Source organism: Vitis vinifera, chromosome 4 (assembly GCF_030704535.1).
Source record: "Vitis vinifera cultivar Pinot Noir 40024 chromosome 4, ASM3070453v1".
NCBI classification, from domain to species: Eukaryota; Viridiplantae; Streptophyta; class Magnoliopsida; order Vitales; family Vitaceae; genus Vitis; species Vitis vinifera.
Genome location: NC_081808.1, coordinates 21,365,844 through 21,386,052, shown reverse-complemented (window position 1 = coordinate 21,386,052; position 20,209 = coordinate 21,365,844). Strand labels below are relative to the sequence as shown.

The window sequence follows — 20,209 nt, the reverse complement described above, 5'->3', positions numbered from 1 at the left end:
CAGTTTTTGAGAACAGTTTTTAAGAATAGTTTTTGGTGTTTTTAAAAAAAAAATTATGTTTGGGAACTGAATTTTGAAAAACAGTTTTTGTTCTCAAAAACAAAAAAACATGTTTGGTTGAGTTAATAAAAAAAAAAAATTAGAACAAATAAAATAAAAAACACGTTTGAAAGATTTTTTTTTTCTTTTCTAATTAATAAAATATTTTCTTCAAGTAATTTTATATTATAAATTTATAAATAATTTTTAGATATATAGTTCATTTAAATTAAAAAAATTATTTATTTTATTAATTTAAAAATAAAAATATTTTTTATATATTTTTAAAATAAATCAAATATAATAAAATCATTTTTATTAATATTTTTTTATTTAATCTTTAACTTTATTAAAAATTATAGCATTTTCTATTAAATTGAGATAAAATTGTTCTCATGATTTGTTTTTTTTTTTTTATCTTTACTAAATATAAAATTCAAAATGCCACCATTCTCTCATCGGGCCTCAAGAAGCCCTTTTCTGAAGGAAGCCCTTTTCTGAAGTTGCCCTCCAGCCGAGAGAATCCCTAAAAGGCCCTATTTTCCTCTGCCACTCTCAATCCTCGCAGGTACTAATCTAATCATGTTATTATTATTATTATTATTTTTGCAACCCCCGTTTGATTCCCAAGAAAATCCATCCCTCATTCGATTTCTAGGAAAATTCATCCTCGTTTGATTTCCGAGAAAATCCAAGCAAAAACCTTGCAACCCCCGTTTGATTCCCAAGAAAATCCATCCCTCATTCGATTTCCGGGAAAATTCATCCTTGTTTGATTTCCGAGAAAATCCATACAAAAGCCCCAAGGAAAACCAAAAAAATTGCTTCTTTTTGGCTCCCTGTGTTTTCTGGATTTGTTCTAGGGATCTCTTTGCTGTTGTGCCATTGGATTTAAATTTCACGAACCTTGAATCAAAACTGAGAAACGGGAAAAATCAAGAAGAGGCCATGCGACTGTGCTAGAGAAGAGATGAAAACGGGAAGAAAAAAAAAAACACGGAGAACAAATGGTTTTTTTTGGTTTAATTTTGTTCTGTAAACAAAAAAAAAACGGGGAAAACAACATTTTGTTGTTCTCTAAACAGTGTCATTTTGAGAACACGGGAAACAACAAAAACAAAAACGACTCTCTCAACCAAACGAGTTTTTGGTGTTTTTTGTTTTCAAGAACAGAAAACAGTTCTTGAAAACACTAAACAAACAGGCCCTAAATGTTTGACCAATTTTAGAAAACATTTTTAAAATTTTGAAAAATCACTTATAGTATTTTTTAGAAAAATATTTTATAGCGATTCTCCTTAAAGCATTTTTAGAGAAAATACTTTGGCTAAAAATATTTCAAGTAAAAACACTACCAAGTCTATTTTATAAAAATGAGAAATAGTACAGTGAGAACCATAATTACAACTTGTAAACAAAGGAAAAAGTAAGAAAATCTTAATAAAATATTTTATAAAAACTAATTACAACTTTTAAAATATTTTTCTTCTATTTAACCATAGATCAATTTTTTTTATAAAAAAAAAACATCTCATTTAAAATTTTAAAGGTCCTACAAGCCTATTTTCTATGAATAAAACACCTATTTTTATTTAAAATGTTTTTAATAAAAGTATTTTTATTTTTGGAATAATCATGTATTCTTTTTAGAAAATATTATAAATGATTTTTTAATATGTTTTTAGATTTGTAAAAGAGTTTATTAAATTCTATCAAATAACTATTTTTTTAAAAAATAATTTTTAAGTTAAAAACGCTTTTTAGAATTATATCAAACATATTCTAAATAAAAAAAAAGAAAAAAAAAACGATGAAACCGAATTCTATGTGAAAGATGAAAATGGAAAGGAATACGAGGAGTGCGAAAGGGGGTCCCAACAGTCTAATAAAAAAGAACAGAAAAGGGTAAAAACAAAAAACAAAAGAAGAAGAAGAAAGGGCTTTAGAAATGGTATTAAGGGATGAGTGATGGCGCTGATGGGTAGGTACCATGGACCATGGACCGTGGACGTGTGGGGATGAAGCGGACATGTGGGTGCGGGGGTAGGTACCGCAAAGTGTGGTGAACCGGCACCAAAGGTCCAATTAGAATTTGATTGATATACGTATACCTATAACAAAAACATTAACTTCCTGCTGCGTGGGACACACGGAAAATGACTAGTGATTAAAAAGTAGGTTGTTTTCATTAACATCGTACATTAATACATTGATGTGAAGTTTTACTAAATATCTTTCTTTTTACTAGACTAGAAAGTGAATTAAAATAATAAAAAAAAGTATATGATAAAATTTCAAATAAATAAAAATTATGCATATTTAATTAAAACTTAAAAAAAAGGTGAATGGAATTAATCAAAAAAATTATTCGTCACCATTTATTATCAGATTATAAATCATCTTTTCTAGAAGTTATCTCAACTTGTGGTTCTACATTGATAAAGGATGGATTAATATAAGGTTTACAAGTGTTTTTATTTAAAATATTTTGGTTTTAGAAATATTCACAATAGAATCATTTATAAAGTGTTTTTATTAAGAATTATTATTAAAATACATTTAGGAATGTTTTTATTTGAAACAAGTAGTTTTTCGGATAATTACCCATCAAATCTTTCTCTATAAAGTATTATAATTAATTTTTCAAATTTGTAAAAGTATTTTATAAATTTTATCAAACATCATATTTTTTGTCCAAGTGAAAATGTTTTCTAAAATCATTTTCAAACAAACTTTTAAATAATTTTTTATTTTTTCTTTTTAAAAAAATGTTTTCCATATTAGACATATTTTCTAAATGCATTGTAAAACAAACTCGATTTTTATTTTTATTTTTTATTATTATGAACTTTAATTGGGATGAACACTACATTTTTTACATTAACTACTGAGTGTGACATGCAATTCTAAATGCTATATGGTTCAATATTAAAATTAGTTTTTAATTCTTGTTGAACATGTCATCAAATGATTGATAATTAAGATATTATTAACATAATATAATAATACTTGTTGGATCACCAAGTTTTTTTTTCGAAATTGTTTCAAAAATCAAAAATTGTTTTTAAAAATTTCTAATACTGTATAACTATTGTTTTTTTAGAAACAATTTTTAAAAATAAAAAGTGAAATAAAGAACAATTTTTAGAAAACAAGTTAAACTTATTTCCAACAATTTTTTTTTTTTAAAAAAAGAAAACATGGATCTATTTGATCATATTTTTTAAACTTGTTTTTAAATACTATTTTTAAGTTAAAAAAAAGTTTTTAAAAACAAGTTTAAAAAAACATACCCAAACAGGGCTGTACTTGTTTGGTAGGGATTTTTAAAATAGTTTTTAAGAAAGTTCTTAAAAGCTTCATCCAAAAATGAAGTCTTTAATATATTTGCTTATCTTGTTTTATTACTTATTTGAAATTGTTAGGGTATGTATAAATATTTCGTTAGTTTCTAACTCTAAAAAAAATGTTGTAGTAATTTCATTTAAAAAAAAATTATTTTTGAAAACAACTTATTTTTTAAAACAATTTGAGATTTTTAGGCGCTTTTTTTAATTATTATAAATAATAATTGAAAATATGAAAACTATTTGAAAATTTTTGTATTATAAATAAATGTATTATATTCAAGATGAAAATATCGGTAATCACGGCTATATCGGTACTTCGATTTTATGGATATATAGGAGATATATCGACAGATATTTTGGAAAAAAATATCGATAAACCTAAAATTGATTAAAATTTATGAAAATATAAGAAAAACTTCATAAAAATGTAATTAGAAGTATATTGATATTTTTAAGTTGTTTTATTAAATAATTTGATATATGTATAATATGATTTATCATATTTGATAATAATATCGTATGCATCGATAAAAATATGAATTTTATAAGTGTACATTTATTATTAAATTACATCTAATATTATGATATTTGATTGTAATATGTCTAACTTTAAAATATATATTAATATTAAAATTATGATCCATTTAATTCAATTGTATTAAACAATATAAAATAAATTATGATATATATAGTTTTTTAATATTTAATTAATTATTAATGATATTAAAAACATTATGAAGAAAATTATGTAATTTTTATATTTTTGGTAATCAATTAAAAGGAAATTTTGCATTTAATCATAAAATAATTATAATTAATTTACTCTTTAAATTATTCTTTTAATATTTTCTTTATATAATCAGTTTAACTATATATATATGTTTAATGCATATTATATAACAAGGGTGAGTTTGCCTGGATGGTTAGTGACTTGAATCATGTTTTTTTTTTTAAGTTTTAGTTTTTGGTTTCTTATTCTTATAATTTTATATTATTTAAGTTATTTATCTAATGCTTTTTATTTATATATTAATATTCTTAATTTAATAATAAAATAAGATAGTAATTTCTTATAAATATATTAAATAAAAAATAATATTTTTAAAAATATAAAGATAATTTTTAATAATTTTTAATTATATCTTTCATTCAACCACTATTTCAATCAAAGTTTCAATCCATAAATATTTTTAATTTATCTAACCCCAAAACCAAGAGTTGGCCGCATAGATATATAATGTTGGGTATTTATATTTCCTTAAAGGCTACTTTCCATTGCTATGATAAGATAAATATATTTTATGATATTATAGCCTATTGGATAAAAAATGTTTTACTGAGATATGATATTTTTAAATATTAAATTTAATGGACATGATATCCTAATACAACATATCTCATAGGATATATTATGTTATGTTTATATTTAATTTATAAAATAAATAAAAAATTGAATATTTATTATTTTTTAATTTTTTTATATTATGTTTGTTAATCATGTATTTATATATATATATTAACATTTGGGTTGGGGTAACCTGGTTGTGAGATGGACACTAAAGGCCCTTTTTCGTCATGTTTTTAAATATTTTATTCTTTAACTTAAAAATAATTTTAAAAAATATGGTTCTACGAGCTCATATTTTCCTTTTATTTTTTAAAAATAGACATGTGTTTTCCTTTTGTATTTAAAAATTGATGAAAACAACTTCTATTTGCTTTTTAAAAATTATTTCTATTTCTCTTTTTAAAAGTAGATTTTTTTTTTTTAATTATACGAACAATCATACTTTAAACTTTTTGTATTTTTTTTACATACCTTAGTAAATACAGGTATATAATAATTAATTTATTAAAGATGGTCCAAGATGAACAAAAAGACAATGCTAATGCTTATATTAATTATTGAAAAAAAGAAAAAGAAAAAGAAAGAAACAGAGAGAAAAGTACAGTGGGTGTAGAAAGAGGTACAATTGGTAAATAAACAAGCGCAAGTAAGCAGGAGGAGTGGACAAAAAGATTAGGCCAAAATCTGGTCAATGGGCTTGGACTCTAACTTGGCCTTCTCCACGTCTTGCAACTGCTGCTCCTTGGCCAACTTCTTGAGCCTAGCAAGCTCCAGATCTTTGCTCATCTTCCTCCTGTACATCTCTGCAAAGGTGATGGGTCCCTCAAGCACTGCCTTCTCTCCCTCTCTTATCTTCAGAGGATACACGGTTGCCTCCGGTGCGGGGTTTTGGAATGTTGCTATGGACAGTCTGCTATGATTGGAGTTCACCACCGCTTGGTGATCAGCATTCTTGAACCTCCCATTGCTCAGATACTGCACCATACCAAACCAATAATCACTCTCTCTTTCGGGTTCGGGTAGCATGAATTTGAATACCATATCAGGAAGGACTATTGTGGATGTTGACCACATAAAGAAAACCAATGAACAAGAGAATTTCTACCTTATCTATAAAATTAAATTAAAAGACAAAGACAAAGAAAAGATTAGCTTCAGCCTTTCGCCGGTTATGATGCTTACATGACCGTGGTCGCCAAGGTTGACGACGAAAGCTCCTTCAACAGGTTGAACGGTGATCCAAGTCTTTCCGCCATCCCTAGTGGCCTGGAGCCCTCCCACCTGATCCTGAAGGAGCAGCGTGATGGTTCCCGGATCGGTATGCCGCTTGAGTCCGAGGGTGAGGTCTGGCTGTGGGCATTGGGGGTAGAAATTGACCACAACCTTCTGGTCCATGTCCACACAAGCATTGGTCAAAGCGTCCTTGTCCAAATCCATGGCCTCAGACAACACCTCCAGCAACTTGCAGGCCAACCCCATGAGCTTCTCGCTGTACTCCTGTGTCACCGATCTCCACCCCTCTGGCTTGTCTGGCCACCTCGAGTAGTCCCTGGTTCGTAGTGGGTAGGAGAAGTAGGTTACGATCTCGCGCCAGTCTTGCACTGCTTCTCCCTGCAATTAATTTTGAAAGTAACCATTTGGGTTCCTCATGAAAGAAAATACATTTTCTTGTAGAAAGGTAAAACATGAAAAATCAGGCCAAGACCCAAGGGTAGTTTCTAAACAGGGGTTCTGTTTTTCAACTAAACAAAATTCAGAACAACTCTCCATGTGATGATGAAGGTATGAAGTGGAGCAAAAGAATTCAGAGAATTACTTGAAGATGGCTGGAAACGATGAAGCCGCCTTTCTTGCCACCAGACATGTCGAAGCGGAGCTTCTCCTCCGGCGGAAGAGCGAAGAATTCCCGAGCCAGGCGAGTCATCTCCGAAATGAGATTAGAATCAACACCGTGATTAACAACTTGGAAAATCCCCCAGTCCTCGCAGGCCTCCACGATTTTCCTGCAAATCTCATCACGACGGCCGCCAACTTCATCGATTCCTTCGAGAGAGATGACAGGAATTTCGTTGCTGAAGTCGTTGTAGGCCACCTTGGGACGTTCATCTTCGTCACGGACGAAGCTCGACTGAAGAGTCTTCTCGCCTGCAAGAGCCGTCAGTGTCGTAGGCGCCATGGACGTCGCCTTCTTTCTCTATCAGACCTTTACCTCTGGGTTGCTTGAAGAGAGCGAGTCAATCGAGATCGTTGATTTGGTGGTGCGATCAAAACAAGCAGCTGCGAGTGCATTTATACTCCGCCGCGGGGTTTGGTGTGGTAGCTTCAGCTAACATCACCCCCCGCACGTGCTCCCCCTCTACAATCTCAACTGAACCGTAGGTAGGAAGGAGTAAGATTCCCTATTTCCACTTCACACTTTCCCTTACCCAACTCCAAACACGTGATCACCTAACTAATGCGCCCCCTGTTTCTTTATGGCTCACAAGAAACTTGCTTACACTTGTCATTTACTCATTTGTTTTTCTTTAATTAAATATAAATATTATTCCATTTTCTCATATTTCTTACTCATTTTCCTTATTTAATTATCAAATTTCCCTATCACAATCCTACCTAAATTTTTCATCCAAAATCAGATTTACTTGATTTTATTTTTTTTCCATTTTGAAATTAAGATATCACACTCCAAGTCATACATTTATTTTTAAAGATATATTACCAATCGTCATTCTATCAAATTTCACTAAAACATTAGCAAGTGAAAATTTTAAAATAGAAACAATTTTATAAGAGATCAAAGACTATAAATGGATGATGAATGAAGAAAATTAAGAAAAAAAAATTGAATACCTTCTTTTCATTTATCCTTTGGATTTGTTCATAGTGTTTACATCAAAGCTATAAGATGCTCAAAGAAGTTTGAACTCAAAAAATAATGCATTGCAAGTTGTTGGTTTGTCTTAAATGAGTTATAGTAGTTATATTTAGAGCATTTTGTGAAAACAATAGTCCTTAGCTACATTTTTCATTCAACAAGTTGATTGGACGATTAATCACTCAAGTAGTTCTTGGAAGCAAAATATCAATAGATTGATCAAACAATTGACCGATGCCTCAATAGATTGGGGTTCTCATGAACTAGTTGTGCAATCAATGGCTATTGTCTCTCTCACTTTTAATCCTATATTAGATTGGTTGAGCATTTTGGTTAACAAGTCAACCATTTTAGTCCATTATTGATCAATTATACAAAAAAAAAAAATTACAAAAGTAACCTTTTAACAACTTCCATAGTTTGATTTGAGAACATAAATTGAAAGTCTTTTTAATGATGAAAATGCATATCAAATTTTGGGTTTTTATCCTTTAAAGAATCAAACTCTTTTTTTTTTTTTTTTGGAAAAATCATATCCAAATTCATTTTATAAAAATAGTTAATAATACATAAATGGGTTCATTTAAAAAAATATTTGAAGAATTATTTATTTTTATTTTATAAAAGACTTGGTTTTTAAAGTTCAAACATAATTATCCTAATTTAATAGGAAAAAGTCATAAGTAAGCCTTAATTTTTCTCAACAGCCATTCCAGGTATTCAACAAGTCTTCCTTTGTTTTTACAAAAAAACATTTTAAGCTCCTTTAATGGTAAAGGATGCACAAGAGATTAATAACAAATAAAATACAAGCATTTAGATGATCATTAATTTTAATATATGGCATCAATCTTCCTAGGATTGATAAAAAAATATTATCAAATCACCAAAGAGCAGCCTAATACTACTTCTCTCTCTTTTTATCATCAACAAAATGCCTCAAGTAAGTATGAAAAATGGGGTCATTAGTATAGAAAATTATATCAACAAAAAAATTGCACAAAACTAATTTGCTCGATATTTTTATGTCAAGCTCTTGGATTTCACTTTAAACCATAAAAAGTCTTTTAATTGAAACCTTGAACTATTAATTTAGCATCGTTTGATAACAATATATAGAAATTAGAGCTTAGACTTAATATATCAAAAAATAAAATAAAAATCGACGACCTGGGTGGGGCTCCGGTGTCTTGGGAGGCGGCAACGGTTAGGGTTTGGAGCAGGAATGGAAGTCGACAACCACCAGCGGCAGTGGTCGAGCTAAATTTTTTGCTTATAATAATTATAAAAATCAATTTTTTTATTGTTTATAATAGTTACTAAATTACTTTTCGTTTATAATAGTTAGAAAATTCTTCATGACATAAATTTTTGCTTATAATAATTATAAAATTCTAATTCTTTTATTTGTTTATATTAAAACATTGAATATAATAAAATCATTTTACATAATACTTTTGGTGAAAAAAATTATTTTATAATTTATTATTTAAAGAAATTATTTTGTTTTAAAATATAAGAAGAATATAAAAAACAATTGAGTATGAAAAAATAAAAGAAATGAAAAGAAAAAAAACAAAGTTTACTTGGGGTGGGTGGTTGGTGGGTAGAGATGAAAAGGAAGATAAAAATAAAAGAAAAAAGAATGCTAAATTGTAGAGTGGGGGGTTGAAAAAAAGAAAAAAAAAAAAGAGGTGCAATTGGGACGCGAGGTTGGGGAGGAGAGAGGAGAGAAAGGGGGAATGAATAAGGGAGGGTCGTTCAGGAATGTAAAATGTTGCATTAGTAAAAATGGTATTACAAATAACATTTGAGTTAATCTTTAATTTATCAAAGTCATCTTATCATCAAATTTGACACTTTAAGATCATATTCTTCAAGTACTATCTGCATGCATATCTCTATCACAAGGGTTCTTATGTAGGAAACTCTATATATCTACTTTGATAGAGGTGACATAACCAATACATACTCCATTGTTTTAAATCAAAATTTCCTTATATCGAGAATAAAACATTTGCATTCAAATACTTTAAAAATAATTAATGATGTTTCAAAAAAATTTAAAATTTTTGTAACAAAATCGACATTTTAAATGATGGAATAAGTGTCATGAGATTTTTATTTTCCTCTTAGGTGTTAACACCTAAACAAGAGGTCAAACTCAAATACCGATTATGAAGTTTGCTAACAACAAACTTATGTTAATCTCCTAAGAAGAAGTGAATTGGGTAATGATCCTTTCTTAAAATCCCGTTGATCTAAATCTCAAATTCAAGAAGAACAAAGATTTTATCATGGTTTGGCAAATCTTGCCTACATTCAAGCTCCCGATTTGCTTTTAGGTCTTGAGAATTTTTCTTATTCCTTCAAAATTCTTCTAACCAAAACTCAAATGCATACATGGTTGTTTAGATATAAGGGACCTCTGTAAGCTCCTTGAGTTATCCTTACACTTTTGAAAACCCTCCACAGCCTTCACAACGATCTCATAAGATTTTTTTTTTTTGGTCCATAATTACAAGAACAAATATGAAAAAATAATTGGCATTTTGAAGAGTACTTGGAATTGAATGCAATGAATAAAGTTTGTAAGTGGAGGTTGTTAAATGTATTATAAAAAGCTAAAAAATAAAAAACTCAAAGTAATAATAATTTGCAAGTTGTTGGATTATGTTAAATTAGTTTGATGGTCACATTTATTACATTTTGAGGGGGGGGGGGGGGAAAAAAACGCCATGCATATTTTTTGCTAGCCGTTGGATATTTGCATGTGTTCATTGGATGTAAAAGGTCAACTAGTTGAGCAATCGATTTAATAGCACCGTCATGGTTCTTCTCACAAGTCACAACTAAATTCTAATAGATACTACCATGGTTCTTCTCAATATCACATTAAACCTGTGAACCACTTGGGTCAATTGGTCAACTACTTTAATGAACCACTGGTCAACCATACCAGAAAAACATAGAAAAAATGTTGCATAAGTCACCTTCAAAAGCTCTAATTTGTTCAATCTGAAAACTTAATATCGAAAAAGTCTTTTCTAATAATGAAAATGCATGTTAAAAAAAAAATGAATTTTTATCCTTGAAATAATCATACTCCCCCTTTTTTTTAAAAAAAAAAAAAAAAACTTTTTTACAAGAGTTTTTTATTTTGTATTTCTTGTTTAAAGAGGGTTAGTTTCGTAGACCCAATAATTGTAATTGATTTTTTTTTTATCCTAATTTTTGACCAAATACTACCCTTTTCAAAAAAAAATTGCTAGCAAATCTATAAAAATTGTTTTTATAGTAACATTTTCACTCTTGAAGGCAATTTCAAGGGCAGTGAGCTGTTCGAATTAATCTGTTCAATATATGCACTGATATTTATTAGGTTTACTTTAGTGCAATATTTAAAAAAAAAAAATAGAATTTAAATATAAAATAAAATTTTTAAGACCGTTTGTATAAAATTATGGAGTTAAATGCCAAGAAAAATACTTTTTAAAATGTGGAAATTATTTTTATTTTTAATAAAATATTTTTATTCTATATATGTATCAATATACTTTTTATTCTTATATTTTTCAGGTTATTTTGCATAAATTGCAGGCTGATTGGAAATTGCCTTAATTATACTAATTTCTAAAAAATTGTTTACCATAAAATTTTAGGTCAGATGGTAAAAGGAGTTTTGAGTAAAAATAATGTATTTGAAAAAGAAAATTTTCCAAACTAAAATAATTCCCAAATTAATGCATCTCTCAGCCACTTGGATATTCACTTGTCTTTTTTGTCATAAAATCGAAATTACTAACATCAATTTTGAAACTTTTTTAAATATAAAATCATAGTGGGTAATTACTACAATTTTGGACTTAAATTTAAAACTGTAATCACTAACTATAATTTTAACCATTTGAAAAAAAATTCAAAATCGGAATTACCAACTACTATTTTATGAAGTGGATATTCGTATGATAAGTCACAATGGTTTGAGAATTATTTTGAAAATCCAATTACTTTATGAAATTTTTGTTTTAATTTTAAAGTAATCATTTTTGCCCAAAACTATGGTAAAAAGGAGTGACAAGAAATTCCAAAAAGTGTTATGGTAATATATGATATTATTGTTTTCCAAAAAAAAAAAAAATGATATTTCCTTATGCGATTGGATTTTTAAAAAAATTCAACCATTATTTATTTTGAAGGGGATTACTAAGTTGCCAAGCAACCAACTCGATAACCCAAAACCCTAGGAAAGCACTATTTTAAAATAGAAACCACAACGGCTAGTTTTCGCTAGGGCACGCTCTAACGGTCATATTACCGTTCCAACCCTAACATGAATTCTCTTTAAAACCCTTACTCTCTCTGCCCGAAAAACATCTCCATTGATTTTTTTTCTGCTTTCGCTTTCTGCTCTCCTGCTCGTCGGCCCGCTTTCCCGGTCAACCAAATCGTTCTACAGCAACGTCTTTCTTGATTTATCTTCCATGGAGACTCCATCATCCACAAGAAGAGTTACAAGGTCGCAAGCCTTGGCCGCTTCAAACAGCAACATTCCCATCTCAAGTGAGTGTGTTCTGCAATTTGTTTTCTTTTCAAATATTTTTTTTCTCGTCTTCCAAGCAACTGAAGATCGCTTTAAATGGGTTTGTTTTGAACACATTTTCATTTGATATTCATTCTCCAGAGAAATTTGAAGAATCTGACAAGGGTGTGAAATCAAGAAAAAGAAGTGGGAAACAACAAGAACGGTATGCGCTCGTCGATGTGACGAATGATTCTCCCATTGTTGGAGTTGCAATGGGAAGCTTGGAAACCCCATTGTCATCCATGGCAAAGAATAAGAGCAATCAAAGCAAGATGACTCCCGGATCTGGGGAGGCATTGCTTAGGGGTCAGGTGAAGACCCTGTTGCAGAAGGTGGAAGAAGAGGCCGAGCATTCGAAACTCTCGTTGGAAGGCCGTCCCATTCTTCATGTTCAAGGTCTCATCAGTTCCCCTATGCTTCTTGCCCCGACTCCGGCTAACACACCCCAACTCTTGAATCTTTCGGTGGAGCAAATTATCAACAATAGTGGGGTGATGCCTTCTCCAATGGGCCAAGAACTAATGATCTCCGAGGTTTGATTTGATTGTCCTAATTTAATAATAGTTTTTTTTTTAAACCAATTTATAGAGGAACATTGCTTTTTTCATTAAAATCAAATAAATCTGTAAATTTGAAAAAGGGCAATTTATTGAATGTCAGGTGGTCACTGATATTTTTGACGGGAAGAAGAAAGAGAATATTGAATCGGAAGCAAGTCCGGTAACTCGCTCTCTACTGTCCGATTTCTCTGAGAAATCGGAAATTTCTGAATCATCAGAGTGCAAAAAGAAGACATTCCAAGAGGACGATGATGCATCAGTTTGGTCTATTCAGGTTAATGCAAGTATCAAGGATGAAGACGAAGAAGAGGCATTCGAAGAAGAAGAAGATTATCGCGAAGAAATTGAATACGAGGAAGAAGAAGAAGAAGAATATGAAGAGAATGGAGGAATTGTTGATGAACTGTGTGAAGGAATGAGCAAGATCAGTGTGAATGAGAATGGAATAGCCGCCAAGTCTAGAGGGAAGCACACCCGATTTGTGTACAACAGTGATGACGAGCTTGTGGAAGAAGAAGAAGAGAAAGGTTCGCCAGGGGTTTTGCACTTGAAGGGTTTGCCAACACCAAAAGGAAAGCACCTGCGTTTTCCAACGGAAGAGTAGAAGAGAGATGAATTTCTTGATGTGTCTTTCTTGACACTTTTCCTATGTCCTTTTTAATTTTGGAATTTTTTGGGAGAGCATTTTCTTTTATTGTCATAAAAAGAAGAGAGTGCAGCAAATGTTCTCTGAATAAATAAGATGCCCTCCATCATCCCTTTGATTCATCTTTGTTTTCCTAATTGCGAAAATTCAGTCATATCTTCTTTCTTACCAAGAAATATAGGAAGTCACCTCAACTTTACAGATCTGACCTCTTTCTGCGAGAAAGAGTACTTTTCTTGCCGAGAGGGAGGAGGGGGGGGGCTTTAGATGTTAGCCTTAAAATCAGAAAGAATACTTTGAAGGAAAAACGTTACTGAACCTCCTAATTTCCTTCAAACTCAACAAAAAGTTGCTTTAAAGGCAGTACCAAACGATACCTTTGAAAGAAAAATATTTAGGGCCGGAAAGATTAAAAACGTTTTAGGGAATCTTTGAACCTTCGAATAAAAAATATGCCTTTTCAATGCTTTTTATTTTGCTTCACAGCTGGTGGTTTTTTATATATTTGCAAAAATTATGGGTCCCAATGGAAGTGGGTGAAGAAGGGTTACATCATCGAACACCTGAGAGAGAAGCAAAGAGAAGTCACAGCGAAGGGACACAGGATAACCAGTAAGCAAGTCGACGATCAGATCCAGGTTAAAAGTTGTGCCGGACTGGCAAGTGACAATCATGATGATAAACTGGATGCAATGCCCTATCATGCACTTGTATAAAGAGAGAGAGACTCTGTATGAGGAGAATAATATGATGAGCCATTTCTTCAATTCACTCTCCTAAAATTTACATAAATGAGCAGCAATTCCCACAATTCAGTTCATGTACATAAAATTTACAAAGGAAACTGCTAGTCTGACGGCAGCAGATATATATGTGTGTGTGGTTAAAACCAGGGATGCCATGTGGGATCCATCATGCAAAGGTTCCTTGGGGTCAAGGCAGCTTCAACCATCTCTGTCACACCCCTCTGGACCGAATGCGGTGGGTCCACAGCATTCTCCTCCTACAAACCAGTACAAGCAATCAAACAAACAAACACATATATTCAGTAGAATCATTTCGGTAAATGAGGATTTGGAACACCTTCTGACACCACCACTCACCTCTTCAGAGAGATACTGAGGGGCTATTCCACTGATCCTGCCAATAACTTGCTCAACGTTGGAAGTGATCTTGTGCTTGAAGTCAATAGGGTTCAAACTACCCCCTCCTGGAACAGGACCCAAAGGCATCCCAAGTGGTCTTCTCCAAGACCAGGAGAGTAGCTCATCACGGAAAAACATGGCTAATTGATGCCATAAATGCTGGCTTTGCTGCAATTCAAAATTAAACAAAAGTTATAACATTTATATATATTGATATACAATGGTTAACCTAAACGTTTGTCCATATATTGAGAAAATCAACATACATTCCTGTAGGAGAACTTACTTTGGGAGAAATCACAGCTTGAGCAGCAGCACACATGGCTGACACAATAAGGCCTTCTACTCCAAAATGGGAGAAAAATGCCTGCAAGTTCCTTGTCAAACGGAAAGGGACAGGTTCACTAAACTCAATCATACCATTCGCATCATATGCTGGATGGAAATCTGTCTGGAATATTTTTCCAGTGTTCTTAGCAAACAGTATCTTGTTTGGAGACCTTCCCCCTATTTGTAGCATGAACGACATGAAACTTGAAAGGGCCAACTGGATGGCAAATTGCTTTTTGAAAGCCCACATATGGTTACCGCTCAGTAGAGTCTTGTACATGTACTGGGACAATATGCTGTCAGTCACATAATTTTTTGTTATGTCGTTATAAGCTTGGAGACGGAGATCAATAACAGCTTCTGGTGAGATTTGACCAGATATTGCTTGGTTCAATTGCTCCTTGAAAAAGGTAATAGGGAGATCCGTCTCTCGATCATTTCTTGCACAATGGTTCTCATACACCTCAAGGAAGCTGCTGTACATTAAATCATCCTCTACCATGCGAACCTGTTCATGCAACCAACAGCAATTGATCATCAGACTAAATGTTTTATCTTAGATAAGCACCACCTACTGGCTTAGCTGTTCATTTATCATGTGCAAACAATGGGTCACACCTAATTAAATCTAAAAACAAAGATAAAAGTGTATCTTCAAGCAAGGGAAGGTGCACAATACATAGATGATCAATCCTAAGAATGAAACCATACTCCAGCATTGCTGGAACTTTGCTTCAATTTAACAAAAAGGTTTAGGGCCTTTTTGATGATGTTTTCAGTAACAGTTCTCAAAAAACAGTTTTTTAGAACAAATTCCTAAACACAGTTCTCAATTTTCTTCAAGAACAAAATTATGTTTAGTCAAATCAAGGTTTTTTACAAATAGAGAAACCATGCAAACCTACGTTCTATATTTCTCAAATAGCTCAAAGCAAATAAATACTTCTCCTATTAGAAAAGAATCAAACTAGTAAAAGGCATAAATTTTCACCTGGGACCAAACAGGGATAATAATAGGAGTGTGAATGCAGATATGGCGGCGCCTCGATTCCTTGTGCTTATCAAACATTCGGTTCATCACACGGAAAAGCTGTAGTATGCGTTCATCACTTCTCGCATTAGGAGTCAAAGATGTCTGGACAATAAAATGGCGTCGAGAACCATCAGAGCCAATTAGAGTCAAACGACGGAAACTGCTTCCATGCCTTCGAACAATCGGAATATCAGCTTCAACCCTGTCTAACTTTACTGTATGATCTGGAGCAATTTCCTGAAAGTTAATTTGTTCACTGTTTTAGACAAGCAGCTTAGTAGGCACCACCCAGAGGATATTTGTGATAATATGCCAACTTATGTTTATAATTCATGAGTGCAACCTTGTTTTAAAAATTTTAGAAGGTTCAAATATGAGGTTTTTTTTTTACAAGAACTTCCCTTCCTTTTTAAGAAGAAAGAGTGATATTTTCCAACTCAGTTCATTGCAATACTACAGAAACAGTTAGCTTATCATGGGTAAAATTGAGTTCTCATTTTGACTGGACTTATGCAACGCTAATTTACCTGATCCGTAAAATACTGTCCTGGAACCTCCACATCAACCACATGGAAGTCCCGCAACACCCTGCTTTCTTCTTCCAGCTTCAAGACAGCTGGAAACCGGTCCTCAACATTACTCTGGAGAACATTTTTCCAATGTTTCAACCTCTCTGTCAGCTCAGAAAGGGTGGCTGGGAAAGTAGTTGTGCTTTCAGGATCAAGATCACGCTCAAAGTCCTGTTTGTACTCTCTCACAAAATCAACATGCTTGTTCACGGCATCTGCCGAAAAGCAAGCCCTGCAAACACCAGAGAGCTCTTTCTTGAGAGATTGGGGAACCTCTGCTGTAGTGGCAGTTGGATACTTATAACAACGGTGGAGCAGAGCATTAACCACTGCTAAAAGTCTCTCCTCTGGCAGGGTAACAAACCTTGAACCAATTTCTGTGAGCAGGACCTGCATAAAAAAATTGTTTTGGGTACACCACCATCTTGTTGAGAATATAGTATAGCAAATAGAAAGCTATTTAGAAAGTTGGTTATCAAAAAAAGAGAAAGCCATTTAGAAAGCTATCAAACCAAAAAATTGATGGTTGATGAAGTCTAGAATCATAAAATTCTAAACAATGCACATAGAGAAGCTATTTTCTCAACAATCCAAAAATCAATTGGACTACCATGTAAAAATGGCAGGCAATAACATCAATCAAGAAACCAAATCCCCCTTTATCTCAATATCCACATTCCAAAAAAGGATTATGACCCCAGCAACAGTTTGCCTTGTAAAACATGAGCTATAGATGGGTAGAAAAATTATTGGAGAAGCAAGCGTCTGTTACCTCAAGTTCACTAGCCAAATTGGCGTGCTTGCTTCTAAGAGCCTCCATGATATCCTTGGCAGCATCAAAAGCACTGGCAGCAGAAGATACCAAACCAAAAGCACCATTACGCCTTAATGCATTTTGACCACCTTCATTAATGGTTGAAGAATTCTGTTGCATAGGTTGGTCATTCCCAGCATGTGCACTGCCATCCACAGATGATGTTCTTTCAGGTTCCTGTGCATGGGTGTTTCCACCATCATGAGATCCAATTCCACCAGCAGATTGATTCCCTTGATTAACTTGACCATCTGAGGTTAAGGCACCCCCACCATGACTCTGCACTCTTGCACTTCCATCAGCCAAACCAAGAGAACCAGCAGTAGTGCCAGAGACATTTTGCTGCATTCTTTGCTGAGCCATTGCAATTCTACCTAGTTCAGATTTATTTGCAACATCACGCCGTTCAAGCAAATATGTACGCAGCCAGTAGTACAAAGCCTGAGGTTTTGGAACAAGCAAAAATAAAGAATATTAATGAAAAAAAATAACATACTATATATATTTGTCATGACTTGCACAAATGCAAATTTAATACTTACCTGTGGATATACAGTGGCAATTTTTAGTAGAACAAGTTTGCAATGAGGAGCTTCTGTCCTCTGCAAGGAAAGTAATAGCTGCGGAATCCACGAAAGCCAAACCCAGTGGGGTACTTGCTCCAGGTACTTGTCAAAAGCTCTTCCCACAGGTTCATTGGGAGTATCAAAGCTGAGAAGATATAAGACACGGGCTAGATGGCTTCTGGAGTTAGGGATGCCAAATTTGATACCTTGAAGAAAGCAACTGACAGCATATTCTAACCACATCTCTTCGTGGGTTTCTTTGTAAGCCTGTAAAAGTTAAATAGCAGATTATTACAAGTTCAAGTCATAAGTAACACCAATAACATGTTAAGCAGATGCAAAGAAATACCATATCACAATAATTTCCCCAGCTTATCCATCCTTTAGGCAAATTCTTGAAAAGGGTAATGGCATTAGAATATGAAAGATTGGCATTTTCACATTCATTTAGCTTTAACAGGAAATCGCCTTTGAGACGAAAAATTTCTGCTTTGTGTTTCACAGGAAAATATTCCAGGTTCGTACTGTTGATCAAATTAAGCCCATTGGTAAGCTCTCCTTTCATCTCTAGGTAAGCCTTGGCTTGTTCTCTTATCTTAACAAAGGCCTCCTGCAAACATGCAACATAGAAACCAATGAGACAACTACAGTCGCCTCCCCCTAGCAGCCACCACCAAAGACAAAAGTAAATAAAGAAGTAATGTCCAAAAGAGAAACGAATATGTTATACTTTATAGTGAAAAATATGGATATAAGCTCAGGAAGGTTGAGAAAAATTTGCCATTAAAACCAGTGAAGTTCTTTAGCAGAGGAATGGGAGATGATTTGTTCCAACCTCCCCGAGCTGAATTTAGTATAGTTTTTTTTGTTTAAATTTCAGATACCTGCACTTCCATGGTTGAGTGTCCATACATCTTTTCAAGTATTGTCACACAAACATCATAAAGGCCCTGCTTACGAGCAATGTGAGCAAGTTTGTTCACATTCCATGCTTTGTCACGATAACCAAGATGATGAAGTTGTTGGTTTGTGTTAGCAAAATCCTTGAATGCATCTATTACAGCATTATACATCTCATTCCTCCATTGAAGCAAATCATACCAAACAGACATATTATCCCATTCATTAGGAGTTCTCAATCTCCAAGTCTCAAGGATATCCTTTAAATCTGCATAGAGACTACCATGTACACTGACGGCAGAACTTCCAGAATGTTTGTTTCCATTGGCAATGTCTACTAGAATTCTAGCGGATTCTTGGACTTCAACTAGCTGTTGGAATTGCTGCAAAAGAGGTATTCTAGCATGAACAGACATTTCAGGCAATTGCCACCACTGCTCTAAAGCAAGATCAACACCCTTTCCCATTATGTTTTCAGCATCTCCCACACCATTCACATTTTTATCATGAAGAGCAAAAAAGGCTTGGATCAGACGAAGCTTCGGGGTTTCTTCTACCTGGGCCTTTGGAATTACATGATCCTTCATGTATGCCCAGTCAGGCATCTTCCACAGACTATCAAGCAGAATTTCATAATTCTCTATACTCTTGCCAAAGTCTACCAATGCATCCCACTGACTAAGCTGAGTAGCACAATAAATCCATTGCTCTTCCCAAAGACACATCTCAGCCTTAGGCACAGTATTGTTGTAAGTGCCTTGAGTTGCCTTAACCATGGCTTGGTAGAAGAGGCTCTGAGCACGCTGCCAGTAACCATGCTGAACAAGTGAAAGGCCAGCCCTGGTTTCTGCAGTAATCGACCTTTTCTTCCACAACCCACACCTCATATCTTCTTCATTAAGCAATCGATAAAGCTCAGCCAGGGACTCAGAGCACTTTGTATCATTCATGAACAACATTACATGAGTCTCAAGCAGAGCCAATGAGATGTGCCATGCATTATAAGTCTTTCCAATATATTTAATCAGCTCACTAGGCATACGGGGTTGGGGATGGCTCAACTGAAGTCCTTCTAGAAGTGCTTGCACAACATTTGGTCTGTGGGCCTGCTGCTTCTTGTGATAATCTTTGGATAGGAGAGTAATCATTGGTTTAGCTAGTGTTACCTGTTCTTCCTTTAGTAAAGTCACCCAGACAATGGGAAACACCAATACCCACAAATGGTATGCGACATTTGCATCTGTATGAGCCAGCTCTCTCAATGGAATAACCAGATCAGCCACCTATAAGATAAAAGTTAAAAGTTAACCATAAATGCAATAACCGACATCCAGATCAAGATCTTAAATTCTAACTTGGTAGCAATGCAAGATGGTCTTCCATCATCAACTGCCATGCGGCACCCATAAAAGCAATAGCCAAAGGTTTAGTCAATTAGTAATCATAATC

The 20,209-nt window shown here is 33.2% G+C and overlaps 3 protein-coding genes across 3 annotated transcripts in view; 1 reads left to right on the top strand and 2 right to left on the bottom strand.

The window, feature by feature from the left end:
- Positions 1 to 5,366: 5,366 nt before the first annotated feature.
- On the bottom strand, positions 5,367 to 6,937 carry F3H (flavanone 3-hydroxylase). Its single transcript, NM_001281105.1, has 3 exons — positions 6,554 to 6,937; positions 5,920 to 6,348; positions 5,367 to 5,712 (listed from the first exon to the last, which is right to left on the bottom strand). Exons 1-3 carry the CDS (start codon positions 6,911 to 6,913, stop codon positions 5,410 to 5,412), a joined length of 1,092 nt encoding a protein of 363 aa, NP_001268034.1. The 5' UTR covers positions 6,914 to 6,937; the 3' UTR covers positions 5,367 to 5,409.
- Positions 6,938 to 11,974: 5,037 nt separating this feature from the next.
- On the top strand, positions 11,975 to 13,525 carry LOC100266022 (uncharacterized). The gene is made up of 3 exons (XM_002267746.4): positions 11,975 to 12,175; positions 12,297 to 12,730; positions 12,858 to 13,525. Exons 1-3 carry the CDS (start codon positions 12,097 to 12,099, stop codon positions 13,359 to 13,361), a joined length of 1,017 nt encoding a protein of 338 aa, XP_002267782.1. The 5' UTR covers positions 11,975 to 12,096; the 3' UTR covers positions 13,362 to 13,525.
- Positions 13,526 to 14,079: 554 nt separating this feature from the next.
- LOC100255847 (transcription-associated protein 1) overlaps positions 14,080 to 20,209 on the bottom strand; it is a 55,089-nt gene continuing 48,959 nt past the window's right edge. Inside the window, exons 27-35 of the mRNA XM_003631847.4 lie at positions 18,745 to 20,043; positions 18,210 to 18,470; positions 17,837 to 18,127; positions 17,253 to 17,735; positions 16,439 to 16,870; positions 15,870 to 16,148; positions 14,835 to 15,386; positions 14,507 to 14,716; positions 14,080 to 14,406 (exon numbers count right to left, since the gene is read on the bottom strand). Of these exons, the coding sequence (XP_003631895.1) occupies positions 14,287 to 14,406; positions 14,507 to 14,716; positions 14,835 to 15,386; positions 15,870 to 16,148; positions 16,439 to 16,870; positions 17,253 to 17,735; positions 17,837 to 18,127; positions 18,210 to 18,470; positions 18,745 to 20,043 (3,927 nt within the window). The 3' untranslated portion in view covers positions 14,080 to 14,286. The remainder of the gene's footprint in view (positions 14,407 to 14,506; positions 14,717 to 14,834; positions 15,387 to 15,869; positions 16,149 to 16,438; positions 16,871 to 17,252; positions 17,736 to 17,836; positions 18,128 to 18,209; positions 18,471 to 18,744; positions 20,044 to 20,209) is intronic.